The sequence below is a fragment of the Periplaneta americana genome, chromosome 3 (genome assembly GCF_040183065.1).
Source record: "Periplaneta americana isolate PAMFEO1 chromosome 3, P.americana_PAMFEO1_priV1, whole genome shotgun sequence".
Lineage (NCBI taxonomy): Eukaryota > Metazoa > Arthropoda > Insecta > Blattodea > Blattidae > Periplaneta > Periplaneta americana.
Window position 1 is genome coordinate 150,729,786 of NC_091119.1, and position 19,363 is coordinate 150,749,148.

The 19,363-nt window shown below is 34.6% G+C and overlaps 2 protein-coding genes across 3 annotated transcripts in view; one reads left to right on the forward strand and one right to left on the reverse strand.

The window, feature by feature from the left end:
* Positions 1–13,710, reverse strand: part of LOC138696627 (uncharacterized) — a 36,704-nt gene extending 22,994 nt beyond the window's left edge. Inside the window, exons 1-4 of one of the 2 annotated variants that reach the window (XM_069821815.1) lie at positions 13,397–13,710; positions 6,965–7,066; positions 5,339–5,625; positions 3,338–3,638 (exon numbers count right to left, since the gene is read on the reverse strand). In XM_069821815.1, coding sequence (XP_069677916.1) covers positions 3,338–3,638; positions 5,339–5,625; positions 6,965–7,066; positions 13,397–13,614 — 908 coding nt within the window. In that variant the 5' untranslated portion in view covers positions 13,615–13,710. Of the gene's footprint in view, positions 1–3,337; positions 3,648–5,338; positions 5,626–6,964; positions 7,067–13,396 lie in introns of both variants that reach the window. The other variant, XM_069821814.1, reaches the window with a different exon arrangement.
* A 158-nt stretch (positions 13,711–13,868) lies between these two features.
* Positions 13,869–15,306, forward strand: ATPsynD (ATP synthase, subunit D). Its single transcript, XM_069821833.1, has 4 exons — positions 13,869–14,073; positions 14,149–14,317; positions 14,443–14,580; positions 14,995–15,306. Exons 1-4 carry the CDS (start codon positions 13,952–13,954, stop codon positions 15,094–15,096), a joined length of 531 nt encoding a protein of 176 aa, XP_069677934.1. The 5' UTR covers positions 13,869–13,951; the 3' UTR covers positions 15,097–15,306.
* Positions 15,307–19,363: the final 4,057 nt, after the last annotated feature.

The window sequence follows — 19,363 nt, forward strand, 5'->3', positions numbered from 1 at the left end:
AATTTTTCATATCTGTTTCTCTTATAACCAACTGAAACAATTCAAAGGTAATGGATGATTGCAATTTTAATTAAATGTGTAAAAAAGGATACTCAAAAAACAAGGAAACAATTATCAACAATGTACGAAATGAGTTTCATATATTCTTATCTGGGAAGATCTTGACTTTTTTAAGCACCTACTTTGATAATTGGCTAATAATCATCAGTTACACCAATAAGATCAGACTTTTCTTCCTCGCCGCCAATTTGAAGACGAGGTCAAGCCTGCCCTTAAAGTACTTTAGCCAACCATTGCTTACTTAAAATTTTAACCAGAAAGCAAAGTGGCGAAATGAAGAGCTTATCCGAAGAACACAGATGTCTTATACAAATTTACTGCGGTTTTCACCGAGAACAAGTGATTTCATTAACAATGGAATTGGGAAATATGTATCATCGTATCAGAGTGTTATTATTTTTACGTATTTTGGCTTAAGCCTAAGTTGTGCAATTGAAAAGGTGTTTAAGAAGCAATTCCGTGAAGCAAAATGCGATTCTTTAATTTACACTCAAATCTTTATGTTGTCTGACAGTCCCTGACATGATCAGGGAGAGAATTCCAGAGCCATCAAAGCAATATACCGAGAGATAACAGGTAGAAGGACGTTTGTGCTTCTGTGCAGAAGAACAGAGAGAAGGTACATGTTCTGGGTTCGGAGGAATGACAGTCAGGCCTAAACAAACGACATGCTAGATGAGTGGGTGTGAATTATCTTAAATAATAGACTAATAAGAGGGAATTGAAAAATCTCCTTCCTTTACATTAACCAACTCAGGTGCTCTTTCAAAGCAGTAAGTGCACCCGCGAGCAAGCAAGCCAGCTGTGTGCAGGAATCCAAAGACATTGGTAATTTGCTTCATTTTAATCAATTTTCAATGCACTTTAAAAGTTTTATATTTGCAGTAGCTCTGGAGTACCATACAATCAGGGTAAAGCACGAAGTGTATTCTCCCAAACAACAGAATAAATCCCACTTAAGTTGGCACAATTATGCTCAATTATTTCGTATAATGCAAAACAAAATACATAAACTCTCCAAGTCTGAGGATGAAGAAAAATATTAGACCTACATAAAATTACAAATTTTAATATAAATTTTATCCAAATGGTATGTACAAAAATTCAGAAAGCAATTTTGTATAAAATATGTTGTAATGATAAGCCAAAATCCGGAAGGTTATGTTTAAAAGAGAGGAAATTAAAAATGAGAATAAGCAGTAATTGCATATTTCTTAAATTTGTTTTCACTTCATTAAAATTAATAAGATGTAATAGCTCCTTACAAATAATTACACTATTAACAATTTTAGGAACAACTGGATAATATGCACAGTAGAGCAATTTCGATAGTCATGTTACTCGCTGGTCACTAGTCACCGGGCCGTACCGAGTCGAGTTAAACAAAAGACAATCGAAAAATTCGCGCCTATATTCTTAAATAAATCACTCCATTAGTCAAGTGCAAGATTTATGCAGTACAACGACGGAGTTTTGAATGCACTAAAAGAAAATGCAGATGTAGTAAGATCTTACAGTAGGTTATCACAAAGAAATAAAGGGGGGAAAAAATGTGTTTCATGGAATATCATTCAAATGAAGGAAACTAAATTTTCGGTTAATGTTCGCCAAAGTATTAAGTACCGATATGTAATAATGACCACGTTGCCATTTTATTTGTGACCTAGAGAAAATATCTCGTCTTTTACGAAAACAACTTTTAGTGGCCATGAAATTATTCACAGCTTTCATCATATAATTGTTTATCAATATTACGAAACAAAAACTATCATAAAGGCCATGACCAACTAAAAACATTAATACCCTGAAGAGATAAACCCATTCGGCCATGATGAAACAAAAGAAAATGCGAGAGAGATTTTAGTTCGAGATAAAATGGACACTTTACAAGACATAGTGAAACATTTCCTGAAGGAAATGACAGAAAGGTACAATTCTTGTGCCAGACCTTACAACAGATCAACAATAGGGAACAAAGGTAAATCCAACAGAAAATTTTTAACAATATTATTCACTGATATTCAAATGAGTGTCAAATTTCTTCAGGAAGTGGATCTTCTCAAAAGTTCTGCCAAATGCAAAAAATGTGGAAATCAAATGAAACTCAACACGAAATGAGATCAGTGGTGATGTCACAAAAAGAATTGTAATACGTAGTTGAGTGCAAGGTACTACTCATTGTTCAACAACAGCAACTTAACATATAAAGAAATCATGCTCCTGCTATATGAAATCCTCAATAATATGCCCGGAAATAACATAAAACAAGAGTACAATTTTGATTAACATACTCTTAGTAATTGGAGATCGCTTGTAATATCTGTCTTAATTTTCTATGTAGAAATGTCGTCCAAACAAATTGGTGGTCCAGGGAAAATCATTGAAATAGATGAGAGTAAATTTGGTAAACAAAAATACAATAAAGGTCATAATGTACAGGGACAGTGGATCTTTGGAGGTGTTGAAAGTGGTACTGGACAGTGTTTTTTAGTGCCAATAGAGGACCATAGTGAACAAACACTCCTAAAACTAATAAAAATGTGGATAAAACCAGGAACAACTATTATCTCAGACTGTTGGAAATCTTGTAACAACATAAGTGAACATGGTTTTAATCATCTGACAGTGAATTACTCCATACAATTTGTGAACAAATTATCTGGTGCACACACAAATATTTGAGTCAACTTGGTGCCATGTAAAACCTTCGCACCTCCAATACCATCGGTGCAAAAGCGAATTCACATGCTACCTAGCGACTTACACATTCAACAAGGAATGCAATGCAAAAGAAGAAAGCTGAATACTAAAATTCGTCCATCTAGCATCGTGTATCCAGTGGAACTAAAAATAAAAACTGACATTGCAACCACGCTCCTCTAAAATTTCACCTAATTATGTCTTTCTCTTAAAATTTCTGTACAGTCCTCAGTTTCCTGTCACTTAGATATCCCTCAACTAACCCATTCTAACCTCCTCATAGTAGTCCTCTGTCTCCTGTCACGAATCTATTCTCTCATCAAACCCACTCTAACCATGTCACATTCCTCGTTTGGACAGGACACTATGAATGAATGAATGAATGAATTAGTTCAAGACATAGAAGAATACTAGTGATGGTAATAATTTATGATGATGTCTACAAAGAAAATTATTATGTTGCCACGTAAATCAGGCGTTAGATTCATGTGTCAGATGTAATCTACAGTTACAGAAACTTAATTAATTAAAGTAAATAAATTGGAGCATAAACACTTGCCCATTATATACTGCTTACTTCTTTGTACTGTGTTCTCCGTGTTTGTGCTTCTTGCGTTTGTGCTTGGTGCCACTCTTGAGCTCCATGGTAGGGGGCTCCTGAGTATTGTGACTCCTTTTTTTCTTGCGTCTCTTGAGCTTCACGCGCTCTCCCACCTCAATGTGCACCTGTTCCAGACACACACTGACGTTGTGCATCACCACCGGCTCCTCACTGGGAACAGGCTTTGCAGGCACCACCTCCTTCTCCTTCTCTGCCTCCTTCTCCTCTGGAGAAGGCTGTTCTGCTGGGACCTCCTCTGGTGCTGATGCTTCTCTTTCTTCTTCACCTGCAGCAGCAGGTTATACTTCATGCAGCTAACAGCCTACATGCAGCAGTTAAATATTGCGTAATATCTTTGTATTTCAAAATTAAAGAAATTAAATAAACAAATTACTATATAACACATAGAACTAAATTATGAAACAGATAAATCCAATATACAAAATATGAATTTCTACGTGTCTAAATAAAATATGACATGTGTCCACATCGCAATGCATGTACTCATTTCAGGGAATAGCTGAATTCAAGAAATTTCATTTGTTGAAGGAATCCATGCTTGACAAAATAAAGGAAGGAAAAGAAGAAATGACACACGCGCACATGCACACGCATGCACAAAATACCGGTATTATGTATGGCTTTAATTTCAGTAATTTTGTTGTTTGATGAGCGGACTCATAACTCTATTTCCTGCACCAAATGCTTAAGACTATATAAGAGCTGAAATTGAGTCAATCAGTCAAGCAGAACTTCTTAAAGTAACTAACAATTTCATAAGAAGATGCTGGGGGACATTTTTAACACCTACTAAATGTTTCAGTGCCGGCAGACTGAGTGGCCACTTGGCCCAGATAAGCTTCTGGCAGCAGGCGATGGGAAAATGAAAACCACGCGGCTAAACAAAACAGTGTCACTGTCAGTGGTGATATTAAAAAAGTTTCAACAACTAGTTCTCTCATGTACCTACATATGTTAAACATATACGGTATATGTCCATAGTAATTGCAAATATTACCTAGAAATAATCTAACAACCTGTTTATCTGTTCCTATAATATATAATTATGTAAATATAATATTCTGTATATAGCTTTTGAATTGATTCCAGTTGCCAGTAAAACGCAGATTTGTTGTTTGAAATTTCTATGATACTGTGAAATTTATTACACGAATTTTAATAGCAGATTATTGAACACTTTCGGGAAACAAGTCAGATTAGTGAACAATTTAATATTGAAAATTTAATCCAAATGTGCCATCCTCATCTCGCAATGAATAAGCATCCATATATTCGTTGAAACATCAGATTCATTTAAAAATGGAATCAGATAGATGAAAACTGATGTGTCACAAATAAATTATTACCTTCTATGAGAAACATCACCAAAGAATACCTTTAACATGCGATGAGAACAGAATTATACTGAACATGCTTTATAATGTTCGCTGAAAGTTAAGAATGATGATATTACGGAAATTACAATTTAATTTACTTAGTGTGAAATTTTTAAGGCTCAAAAAGACTTCTAATAAACAGGAAAATTAACCAAGCGACGTAAAAAAGACAGGAAAAAGACTTCTGTGACGATTTTGTAAAAGTGCAGTGCAGAGAGAAGTACACAACTTCTTTTTTAATAATGCTTATGCCAATAGTGCTCGAATATAAAGGAATCTGCAGAGGAATATAGTATATTAGCATCACGAGCTTTTGTTTACCGGCACTTTTCGAGAAGAACAGAAGTAAATAGTCAATTTTGATTAAACCAACATTTTTTTAAATAACATTCACTCGCAGATACCAACCGTCAAGAAGTTCAGCAGGAAATGTTGTACCAGTCAATATGACCAAAATCACTCTTCTCATATTCAGGATGATGAAACATGTATTTCCGTAGAAATCTTGAACTATAATTTTGGCAGCATCACAATACTTCTCTTTATACTACATATAAAGAGAAAGTAAAAAATAACTCACCTGGTACATCCTCGGTCTTCACGATTTCATCCTTGGTGACAGCAGTTGGAGTTTCTGTAACCTCACTGCACTCTGTTACCGTGTCTGCAGTCTCCTCTTTCTTTTCTTCTTCTTCTTCTTTCTTGTAAGGTTTGCTCTCTGTGGCCATATTGCGTGCACTACGGCGCACATGGATTCGCACTGGAATTGTTTGTTTGCGGGGACTGCGACGCAAGGGGCCATCTGCAGATGTCCCAGAAGGTCGCCACTCTCCATCATCGCTAATTTCTTGCTGCACAGAGCTTGTGCTGCAAAAACATTATAAGAAAAGTTGTACTACATTCAGTATATTATAATAAAATTCACTTAGGTTGCTATTTGCCACGCACACACACTAACAAATGTGCCACATTTGTATACCAATAACACATTATTTAATACTGTGATATACAAGGCACTTTTCTCCAGATAAAATATATCAAATTGTTAATTTAAATCTCTTAAATTATTTCTAACTAGGTCCATATGTTTATTAAAATTGATATATGTCTCTTTCAGTTAGGCCTAAGTTCTCATCACTGAAGCACTGTTACATCACTGCCAGAAGCAGGGCTAGGAGACTAGCATTGAGACCTGCAGAGGCACATGTCCTTATTAGAATTTCTTCTTCATGTTCGTATTATTATACCTCGTAGGCTATCAAATGATGATAATAATGATGACGATAATAATAATAATAATAATAATGATAACAACAACACGAACTGAAGGGCACACACCTCTGCACCTCTTAATGTCGACCACCAGTGACAGGAAGAAAGTTTTTTTTAAATCTTCCTTATATAGGTCTACTCTTCTTTTGTCATTTTATGTTTCATGTGATGCATTTACTTAGGACAAATTATGCGTTTACATCAAACAGTACTAAGTATAAGTAATAAGAAAATCAATCGCATTAAGTTTTTTTGCAGGTACTTAACAACAAAAATTTGGCTAATATGGTTTCGCGGGATATCAGCCGAGTTAAAATTTTGGAATGTTCCAAGCTTTCAACTGCTATCTCTGCAGCCATCTTCAGGGAAGTTGTGCCTGACAGAAAGTCGTGGGTTATATAGATGTTAGGCTGTCGACTTTCTGTCCAGACACAGCTTCAGTGGCTGGCCATGATAATATCTTTGAAAAGTATTGGAGTGCAAGAGGTCAAATGACTTTATTGTCAAACGCTTGGTATTAGAAAATAACAACAACAACAACATTCCAAAATTTTAACTTGGCTGATATCCCGTGAAACCATATTACCGAACCAACGCCGAGAAAGCCTCAAATCATACAAACAAAAATTTGGTATACAACCATCCTACTTCGGGATTGCATTGTTTTCTCAGTACAAAAATTCACTATAACAAATTGCTAAAGATAGCTTAGAAATAACACAACTATTACAACTATATCACATCAAAAGAATAAAATGATAAAAAATTATAAAATGTGATACAATTGAGCCATTTATCTTTCTCTCCTGAAGATGAGGCAGTTCAATACACTACTCTTCACTGTTTATTATACTCTTAGTTTTAAATTATAAGAACGGATTATGGGTCCACCACAATAACGTTATAGTTATTCTTGAAAAGTATCTTCGTTTACCTGTCATTAGTGTCTTCTTCAAATTCTCTCACTGGTATCTCGCCATCTTTATCGTCATCTTTCTTATCTCCATCATCAGGTTTTGGAGGAAAAGCACCTTTGCTATAATACAGTTGCAGAACAGTAATAATTATTATCCCAGAAAAACATATGAATAAAGTCCTTGTTAAATAAACAATGTTTGCATATCTTCTGTTCTTTAGATGAGAACATGATTCCTAAGGAATTTACGTCACAGAGATTACAAAATGATTAATAGAAAACAGAAAAAAATTTCGAGAAAACGTCATTAAAGAAACGTTAAAAACTGATAAAGTAAATTACAAAATGAAATAAGCATTATGTCATGTGTTGCCACAAAGAGGACAATAAAATTTAATGTAATCCTCAGTTTGATTCTTGCACAAGAAAAAGATCTGGACACAAACTTTTCTTCCTTCCACACGTATTAACTTACTTTAATTAATTTCACTTTGAAATTGTATTATATACATTGTGTTCTAAAAAGATAGAAATATGAACTGCAAAATAATACAGTGAAAGAAAAGCAGATTTCTGATGGAAACAGATAAATCAAGAGGATTGTGCAGTCAGAATTACGAAGATTCGGGATTTCATCCAAAAATTAAATAAACCCCATTTCAATGTACAGTGAACGCTCGATAACTCGGACACCGATATCTCGGACTTTGGATAACTCAGACCAAATCTTTCGAAAATAAAATTTTAATTATGAACATAACAGACACATTCTGGTAAAACTTTATGTGAGATAATTGTTCGCAAGCAACATCAAACATTTTCACAAAAGAAGACTGACAATTTTTTCAAACATTCTGCTGGGAAAAACAACAACAAAGTGGCAGATCAATCACCATCATGCTCCTATAACAGACCAATCGAATTACAGTGATTAATGCAATTTGTCCACTACCTGTGTTACTTGTGTCTCTGTTTTACCTGGTATGTATTGATAACCTTGTTGCATTAAAGTTCAGTATAATATTGCTACTGTATAGATAACATATGGTGTTAGTGTTCATTCCTAATGTACAACTTCATTTCCCTTCGATAAGATGGACTTTTCGTAACTCAGACAGAACTCTGCCTCTTTTAGTACGAGTTATCGAGCGTTGACTGTAGTTCTATAAGAGTGTCTAACCATTACAATCCATGAACTCACTTCACTATTAAAACAAAATAGACTATGTCAATTCATGTCCACATAGACAGCTCAATAGTAATGGACACATGTTGTTTCAAATTATATACAGTATTAATCGAAGTAAGAAAAAAAAGTCTAATGAACATAGGTCTTAAAATTAAGATCTTTGAAGAAATAAGCACTATGAAACTGAAAATGATTTTGTAACAACAGTGTATCTTTCAATGTGAGCTCTTTACTGGTTTCTTATATCAATAATGCAATAAACAAAAGAGTAAACAGGCAGATGTGTCCACTGCTTACATAATACATACAAACTGATGTATAGAGCTTAAAATACAGCTCTCAACTAGTTCCCGCTTAATGTTAATTCCGCTATCAGGAGCAGTGTTTCATAGCAGAACACTTGAATGACATTGACATTTGAAGCATTATGAACAATAGATGCCATTTCCCAACTTGTATGTCTCAAATATATTAAAATAAATCGTTGTCATTCTTTGTAGGTTATTATTATTATTATTATTATTATTATTATTATTATTATTTATTTATTTTTTTTTTTTTTTGCTATTGGTGGGCACAAAACATTACATATAAACCAGGCATTCATTGTCTTCTCTGTAGGTACTTGAATTCATACAGCAAACATTTTCGACAATAATGAAAGAAACTTGATACATTTCACATGCACACTGTACAGTAGAGGAGGCAAGACCTGTCCTGTGACCTTATCATGTCCCATGCCTATAATAACCAATATATATATATTATAAGTTTTGATGGTGAAATCATTGCAATAAGTGAATGTCTCAGGAATCTTCTATGCCACATCAATAAATTTAGGAATGCAGTTATATTGTCAGACTCCAAAGCACCTATTTTATCAATCGTCTCTAAACGCACACCTTCATCTCAAACAGCAGAAATAACTAAAATGCTCTCTCAATTAATATCACTCAATAAAAGAATTGTTTTCCAATGGATACCATCCCATTGTGGAATCCTAGAAAACGAGAATGTGGATGCTTTAGCAAAGAAGGGCAGCACTGCTACTTACAGACCTGTTACTAAATCTACGTATTACTCTGTGAAGAGATTTATTAAATCTACATACTTAGACTTCAACAAACAAAATTTGATAACTCAATCCCAAGGGAAAAAATGGAACTCTCTGCATCAAAATCCACAGTTAATTCCCGATTTACCACGAAAATCGTCTGTAGCTGCATTTAGATTGGCAACAGGCCATGATTGTTTGGCCAAACACCTGCATAGAATTGGAATATATCAGTCCCCTAACTGCCCATTGTGCAACTCAAACCAAGAAATGGATTCGGAACACCTCAAAATCTGTGCTTCAGTGGCTGGTCACGATAATATCTTTGAAAAATATTGGAGTGGAAGAGGTCAAATGACTATATTGTCAAACGCCTGGCATTAGAAAACAACAACAACATATTATAAGTAGCTTAATATTAAAGACGGACATCTGACCTCAATCGAAATTTAGATATTGGTGCATCTCAGATTATATATATATATATATATATATATATATATATAGTATAGTCTGAGATGCACTTCCGTGTCAGTAGATTTGTATAATATTAATCATCCTGAAAGAAACTCTTTCTTATAGTTCATTCTTTCCTTTCCCAAACAGCTCATATGCCAGGTTTCGCCTCCTCATCTATACCCTTTTCACTTTTTATAATAATATATTGCAATAAATAAAGGTATTAAGCCTATATTCCATTTCTCTGATGTATATTTCAAGCATTTCCAAGCAGGCCTAAATTTTCCCTTCCTCCTTTTCAATAATGATATGCACGTTGAAGTATTATGATATAATTTCTACTAACTGACAGGGAATTGCAGTTGCAATATATAAAAAGTACATCTGTGCGATTTTTTTCTTACACTGGCGAAAAAAGTCTACTGATTAGTCTGTAGTGTATAGTAATGATAAATTCTGTAACTTAGTAATATTTTAGTATATGTCTCTGAAATTATATTTTAAATCAGATGTCATAATTAAATTAAATAGTCTGATAATTTTAGTGCGTTTAGAAATGATTTATTGCTGTGTGACATTTTGCATATAATAATAATAATCGCTATTAAACACAAATTTGTACAACTTTCAGAAATTTTTTACTTGTTCTGGAGGTCTGGCTTAGGATCTCACAGAGTGACGGTGATCGTGGAGTATTAGTGGAATGCTGTAGACAATGGTGAGGGGGGGGAAAAGAAGAACATCGACAAAATCCACTTGTGCCATCGACAAAAACCACCCAGATGAGGATCAAATCCAGATCATCACAATGGAAGGCAGAGAGTCACTACTCAGTCATGGGCAAGCTATAGTAAAGAATATGACTTGTCGTTTCATCTTTTTCCACAAAATAATAAATAAAAAAGAAGTGTTCTTTAGCTATTTCTTGCCAAGAAGACAAGTCAGGGACAACACAATACCGTATCACGTGCCTGCAACAGACATTTCAAAGAAGCCGATTTTAGCACTAGCACTACAAGAAAACGTCTATTGCCTAACGTGGTATCATCTGTATTTGAGGATTTTCCAAAACATAAGCCAATTTCTTCAAACATAAGTAAGGTGTACAAAAGAATGGTAACAGAAGTGCGAAATGTCATCTATTGTGCAAAGAAAAATTAATCTAATGTTGATCCAAGCACATCAGCTCTCAATGAATCAAATATTTGAATTGCAAAATAAAAAAATGACAATCACACACTGCTTAATTGAAAATAAAATCATTCCCAAAACCATTAAATTAACAACATAAAAAATTACTAGGAAAATTAGGAAATAAAATCAGCTTATCAGAAAGCTAAGATAGATAATATGTAATTTAAAAAGTAAGCTCTGAATATTTCAGAAACAAAACCAGAAGGAAAAACACGGAACTGAAAAGCAACTCATTTGCCAAAGTGAAATAAGCAGCTGAAAAAGGTAATTTGAAAGCAGTCTGACAAGTCATCAACAAATCTCAAATAACACTGTAATATATTATGCTTACCATATTTATAATCTTCACACTCAATTTGAAATGCATAATTACAGTACCGGTATTCAAACAATTTCCAGGATAAATAAGTGCTTAGTAATAGAACTAATCTTGATTTTATGTTACAGCAGAGCAAACCTAGCTTCAGAAATTGTAATGTCGCTCAGTGTTCTAGTCAAGCTTCCAGTAGCTATACACCAGCTTGTATATGTAGGCCTATCATGTAAGTAGTAAATGTGACATACCCGAAACGAGCAAAGAACTCACATTAAAAAATATGCTGTTGTTACAGTATAGACCATTCGGTATCTTGTGAAACCAACCTGCGTGTAAGGAGAAAGAAGTGGACTGGAAAACTTCCCTCCCTCACTACACTTAGTTCGCTTACCCCCACCATAAGGTAGGCTATTTACTATGAGCTAACGGCGCATACAAGCATTTGGTTTCACATGATTACATACCAATTTCGCAGTTCTTGTTTCTTCAAAGATATTAATTTTAGGACCCATATTTTGATGAATACTAGTATTACCTCCACTCAAAATATTAGACCCATTTTTCTCAACATCCTTTATATTCAATTGGAGTAAAAACTATTATTTTACAGTCGACCAAGTTTGTTATAATATAGTTCCTGAATACATGGTAGGCACGAAAGTTGCTACTACATGGCATGTTATTTTGGTATTATAAAGCAAGTATCATTTTCAGTATTTGTCACCCCAGTTACTTCATCAATGATACCTAATGAATTAATAATGAACACTAAGTCAGCCTGTTATATTACTTAATGATATCATCCAGTGATGTTCTTATTTAGCATCACTTGTAGTTGTTATTGTTATCAACCTCATAAGTGACACCAATAAAACATCACTCGTGAGGCAACTAAGCCAGGAAGTAAGGTTGCCCTATGAATTGTAAACTGAAGAGAGCTTGTTATTTCACTTTTCACGATCATCTCGAAGTCTTCATGAATAGGTCTATAATAATAACGCTTCAATAATCGTGAATTGTAATAGGTACTGAATGCAAAAGTGAAAAATTGATGTAACATAAAAATTGAATTATTATTATTATTATTATTATTATATCTACTCTCCTTCAGTCAGTAATCGTTCATTCCATAATTTTTTTTGTCCATGCATGTAGTACTTTGGAAAATAAACATTACATTTTTATATTCAAAATATCTCAGTCTATCAGACAATAATAATAATTATGCATGTCATATTCAATCTAATGGAAAAGCTGTGCGGAGTGAAATAAATATAAAAGAAAAAAAACTGTAATTCAGAAATTCTTCAGACAAAACTGTTCATGAAGTTGTAGGTAGGTATTTCAAGATAGTTCATATACTTTTTCTCTCAATCTTTTGTTAAAAGATTACAGACTATGCAATATCACTATGTAAATATGAGTAATTTCCAAATCGCTTACAAATTCGACCATTTTCACTTCCAAAATCTCCTGAAGTGCCTCAACGCTCATTTTTCCTAATTTTCTACAACAGGTACCGTACAAATTTTGTAAGCTTAGGTAAAACCATGAATTGATTAGTTGTAATACCGGCATACTACTGATATTAAAATATTTCAATTTAACATCAAAATTTACATATTCCAATACGCAGATTGAAAGAGTTTCAATTAAAAATCAGTACAAGTGAAACTCTACCAATTTCTATAGATTACAAAAGTACAATGGGTCTATAAGATATTGGCATTTGTACGATGTTTATCATTGCAGGAAACTGTGGAAATCAGGAACATCAATTACATATTTTGTTATTCCCTAGCACCACAGAACCTTCACATACGGTATTTTACTAAGAAAAGGAACTCCTATTTGTTAAAAATAAGTATTAAAACAGCTGATTATATTAATGTTATCTATCAATACATTCCTACGCGAATTACAATACAAAAATTTGTAACAATACATGTTTCTGCATGACATATTTACATAAATGTCACAACATAGTCAAAAAAATAACAGAGCTAAGTAACAAATTATATTAATAAACAAAGTTTCCAGCAGACGACGGTATTTGACGTGCCGTAGAAAATGGCGGGAAATCTATTGATCGTTAATGTCTTCTTGCAGCATCCCAATAGCTCTTATCCCTGAACCACACCCCCATCCCTCCGCTGTGCCTCATCTATCACCCAAAAATTAATCTATTCTTTTGTCATTATCTATTACAAATCAAGTTACTTATATTGTTTTCCTTACACTGACTGAGGTTCTGCGAGGTCCAACAAATACGCAACGAAGTCAACATCACTTTGGTAGTCTAATTTCTTCTTCAAAATAATCCATCTCCTAGCGTTTCCAGCACCAATATATATATTGTTCACAATTCGCTTATCATTCGAGTTACGTTTAACTATCTTTGGTTTCCAACCAGTTCTTCCTATGGATCTGCTGTCTCTTGTACTTTTTTTGGGCATCACTACATTCTAATGTATCCAATTTAGCACAAAAACTTTAGGATCTGTTTGCTGTAATATCCTATCCTCTTTATGCCCTGCCCTCCGCACTTATCGATCCGCAACATGGCGAATGAGCGACAAGTAGCAGACGATTCTATTTACATCGAAAAAGGCGGGAAAATTGACATCCGTAAAATTTCGTTTACATTCGGCAGCGAATAGTGCGACTACATTTCCCAACCATACGTGTAATCGGCAAGATTCGGAAGTTTTCGTAAAATCGTCTGCCCCTCTCGGCCATCTTGATTTTACATACAGAAGGTTGAGCGAAAGTCGTTCTTGAAGAGTTTTAAAAATGGCTGCAAGAAGAATAACGCAGTCTGCTATAAATTGGTCAGCACTAGCGGAAAGAGTACCAGAAAACCAAAAGGGATTTTTTTCGGCGTTCAAAGCAAAATCTGATGGATACTTACGAAGGTAATATTTTATTTAGTGTTTGTGTCTCAATATCTCTCTGGGATAACTGTGATTATATTACGAATTTCATTCCAGGATGATGGCAAACCCAGAAACTCCTCCTGCAATTAATTGGGAGTATTATAGGACTAATGTACCTTTGGCAGGAATGGTAGATGATTTTAAGAAAAAGTATGAGGCTCTTAGTATTCCATATCCCACAGATACTGTAACGCCTGAGATTGAGCAGCAGGCGAAAGAAGTGGTCAGTAAATGTCCTTTATTTAGTGACTGAAGAAATTCTTTTGTCTCTTTCCTTAAATAGTTAGTTACGTGTAAAGAAATTCATTTGTCTCTCTTCTTAATTATTTAATTACGTGTTTCTTGCAGGAAAAGGAAATTCAACAATTCATAAAAGAATCCAATACTCGTATTGCCGAATACGAAGCTGAAATTTCTCGATTGAAGTCATTAATACCATTTGAACAGATGACGTTGGAAGACTTCAAGGATGCATATCCAGAATTGGTAAGTTTTATCACAGTGATAGCGGCTTAATATGAAGAGAAAAAATATTCCCTTAACCAACGTTCGTGACGCCACCAACATTACTTCCTGGCAACATTGGTCAGATTCACATATAATCTATATTTTAACATTGATAGAACTATTTTATTGTTTTCATTTGTAATAATGTCGAGTGTCGTTTAATTACTGGTCATTTCCTACTGAGTAGTCGTTCTGCACAATTTGAAGTTCAGTTTATAATTTAATTAGCATGAAAATGATCACAAAGTGTTTGTAGGTGAAAGTACTCATTGAATATTGAGGTTAGGTTCTCATAATTAGTTATGAGACATATTGAATTGATATGAGCTTACCTTTATCTATACATCCTCTAGAAACCATACATATTTTACAACAAATGACACTTTGTTTCAGGCACTGGATCCGTTGAATAAACCTACATATTGGCCACATACTCCTGAAGAACAAATAGATTTTGTTGATCCAAAGGCTCCACCAGAGGAAGGACATCATTAACAGTTATTCAGATGAACTCCTCAGTCGGTTTAGTTTGTGTTCATTGGTAAATATTAGTTATGTATATGTTGAACGCAGAATAAATAAACTGAAAAGTTAGTTCTGGTGTTAGTTTCTAAAAAGGACAAAGAAAAGTTCGGGCAGAGTTCTAAAATCTGGATGTGTGTGTGCAGAATAAATAAATTAAAAGAAAACACATTTGAAATTGAAGTTGTAATTTTTATTTGTATGTTTGTTTCCTAGAAGGAAATACAAGGCATTACCATCGAACCCAATGATGATTAACCTCTAATATTTGCTCAGATAATATATTGTATCTGAAGAGTTGGATAGCACATCAAGTTGTCTGAAAAATATGTCTCCTCTCCAACTATGGTAGTTTTTCCCATTTCGTCGTCGTATCACAGTATCACTACAAGTACCATATTAGGTAGAGATACTGAAATCTAATTTGTCAAAGAATAAAAAATCCATCCTTAGTCATGATAGTGAAACTAGTGCTGAGGTAATTCCGGTGATTTCGAAGTGAAAATCGTTGAATTTATTAGATTTTTTTTTTGTGGAAGTGGAATTGATCGTATATAAGTGACCAAACCTAACATGTCACAGATAAGTATATGCAAGGTACAAAGGAAGGGAACTAGTTAACCAAAAATTTTAATTAATAAACCTAACATCCTCAAAACTCTTCTACTGTAATCGAGATAGGTTTGGAGGAGGGGGGGGGGGGAGGAAACGTGCTTTATAGGATCTGTTGATACTGTTTCAATGCAATTAATAATTAAATTATTCTGCAAGGATTATTCATTCTCTTCATTGCTTGAATAATGTTAATGTTTATATATATATATATATATATATATATATATATATATATATATATATTGTTGTTGTTTTCTAATGCCAGGCGTTTGACAATAAAGTCATTTGACCTCTTGCACTCCAATATTTTTCGAAGATATTATCATGACCAGCCACTGAAGCACAGATTTTGAGGTGTTCCGAATCCATTTCTTGGTTTGAGTTGCACAATGGACAGTTAGGGGACTGATATATTCCAATTCTATGCAGGTGTTTGGCCAAACAATCATGGCCTGTTGCCAATCTAAATGCAGCTACAGACGATTTTCGTGGTAAATCGGGAATTAACTGTGGATTTTGATGCAGAGAGTTCCATTTTTTCCCATGGGATTGTGTTATCAAATTTTGTTTGTTGAAGTCTAACACACACACACACACACACTCCTGGACCAACATACTCATTACCCTTGAATCAAAATAAAGAATAATGCAGTTAAGTATTCATTTACAGCAAAATATACTTTGCCATTTAATAAAAAGCAATATTATGTCTATAAATGGAATGGATCATATGCAGTGGTATTCTAAAGATAAAAGTGCCCTGGCTCTGGAATTTCGAAGCATAAGCTACTGAGCCATTCTGTTTGAAAAGAAACAGTTGGTTGCATATAGCCACATAGAAAAAAAATTGGGGCAACTTCCTGATGGCAAAGATACAGATATTGTTGGATCTGAAGAGTAGACTTCACTATGAAATTGTTTAAATATGAACTCTTATAGATACAAAATATGACAATAAATATGAGTATCAGAAAAGTGCCCTGACATTGCTTGGTCTGAAATATACCTTATATCAACTATGGTAGAATCTCCACTTACCTACCATACTCTCAGCTCCAAAAGTAGAGAACCCTATTCCCCACACCACTTCTACACATTTGACAGTGATCTACAGCCCATTTAGGGAAGATGTTTCGTTACAACTTTCAGATATTGCCACTTTTTGCAGTTTTGTTACTGTTACGCCAGGTGCACACAGAATTAGAAGTGACGTTTTGCTTTATAGTGTCTCAGAACGCCTTGCAACAACTTAACACTGTCTGCTCGTGACAAATGATTTGCTGGCTGTGGGGGGTTTGGAAAACTGATCTAGGCTAGAAAATGGCGTCAATGAATGAGGACTGTCTATATCAGAAATTCTATTGTATTTGGTTATTTCCTAAGCACGTCCAATACTCCTAAGAACTTATAAAACTTAAAGTATCTTAAAATTAAATACTACTAATGTAGTGCACAAACGTCATTTTGTATGTTCATGACTACATCACGAGCCACAATAATGAAAAATTTATTACATTAATAATGAGTGATAATATAAAGCACAGAAGTAGACCTACTACAAATTATTGTTCACCTGGTGCTTCCATCTCATTTGCAATTTCCTCTCATATTTTTAGAAACCACATTATTGTCGTGATATTGTTTCGAAGTAAGATTGTACAGAAGGATTCCTTCTTGTACTAAAACAACTAATTCATCCACATCGAGCTCCATTATGAATAATATGCACTACACAACAGTATTTGTAAATAGTGGAAGCGTGCAATCATGAACATGGCTATTAACGCATGCACAGTATGCTGCAGCTATCAGTCTGCTTGTGACCAAGTTCAAGCAGTCATCCGTCTTCCCGTGTCTGCTTGCAACCATCTCATTGCATCTGATTCTGTGTGCACCCCATCATAAGAAATCAATGGGAGGCAAGTACCATCAGACAAAATGTTGCATCATGCCGTGTCTGTGTGTGCACCTGGCCTTAGGATTCTTTCAATGTATTATTTTAAGATAAATTAAATCAATACAATAATAATAATGTTTTATCACTATTATTATTATTACACTCGACAATTGAGAATAATTGAGCTAGCCCAGTAACGGGCATTACAGGGTCATTGCCCTAATGGCATATCATTATTATTACTACTACTACTACTACTACTATAACAGGATGCCCTAAGTGATCAAGTGATTCAAGATACAGATATCCCTTTAAGCAATGTCAATGGCTTCAGCTCTCTTCTTTATATGTACTGTCTTATGGAAAACTTCATACTTCAAAGTAATCTATGTATGCAGCGTCTGTGACTACTGTGCTAGCACGCTGGCCTTCCATTCGGAGAGCCCGGATTCGATCCTTGGTCATTTATGGTGAACAGAACAGGCACTAGAGAGAGTCTCTGAGGTTCTCCCGTTTCACCCTTTCATTTCACCAACACTCTCCACTTCTCCCCATTTCACCCATCGTATATAATAGTAAAAATAGGCTGGGGTGATGTCTGCATGTAGTATAGGTTTCCAATTCTGATGTAGGTTCTAAGGAATTTGACTTGGGGCTTGCCTGCAAAGCCCAGAAAGAATGACCTGCCTATCAGCGTCGGTTTCGCGAGTGTCAACCAGGCCATCCACTGAAGTTAGACAATCATCGCATATAGGGTGTACAATGAACCTAAACAGACTGAGTGCAAGGACCCAGCCCTCGTATAATCAATGTTTGTATACCACTCTTCACATCTCGCATAGCATACATTATGTACAAACTGTGGAGAACACTCCATACAGCACTCATACATAAAATAATAGATTTTTCCAAATGGATTGTTTCACTTTTCCCACTTTTTTTCCGGAGTCTGATTTTCAATATTTGAAATTCTTGTTACAATGCTCAAACTAAGGCCTACTGCCTCTTCTCTATTTCAGAACTCCATCTTCAATTAGTTTTCGAATAAAGTTCTTAATATTTTGTACGCTAGTAAATACACTATGTTGGCATAACTTCGCACCCTTTCCCTATGGGCAATTTGTTACAATTATCATATGTAGTCTGCATCCTCTCACAAGAAGGCCCTGGTGGTGGCTGTGGAGGCACTTTACCTGCTGACACTTCACTATTTTTAACGGTTATACATGGCCGAAAGAATTTCAACATTGTATTTTAACATGCTGCATACAACAGTAACTGAACCAGTAGCAGGCATCTTTGAAATATGGAAAATTGATAACACAGTATTCTGGAAGGTTCTTAGGTAGTATCTTTGTTCATGATTTCACTAATTGGGGAAGCGTATCAGTCAGATTTAAGGCTTCCTGAAATCAACCTCTCGAAAAGGCTCTGTACTTCATCACCAAGAACTAATACTAGAGAGTTAAGACTTCAGAGTTTTTGAATACATAATATTACCACAGTCTAGTATATAGTCACGAAGCTCAATACATAAGGAATATGCATCCATAGATAGTTTCTAACCACTATTACTATTGCCTCATCACAGACATTGCAAAATATTACCGACACAGTCTATTGTTCCCAGTATCTTCAACAACTCGAGCTTCGTGATTGTATATACTAAGACTGTGATATTATAAAAATTTACGTATATTTTAAGGTTTCATGTAATCCTGATAACTT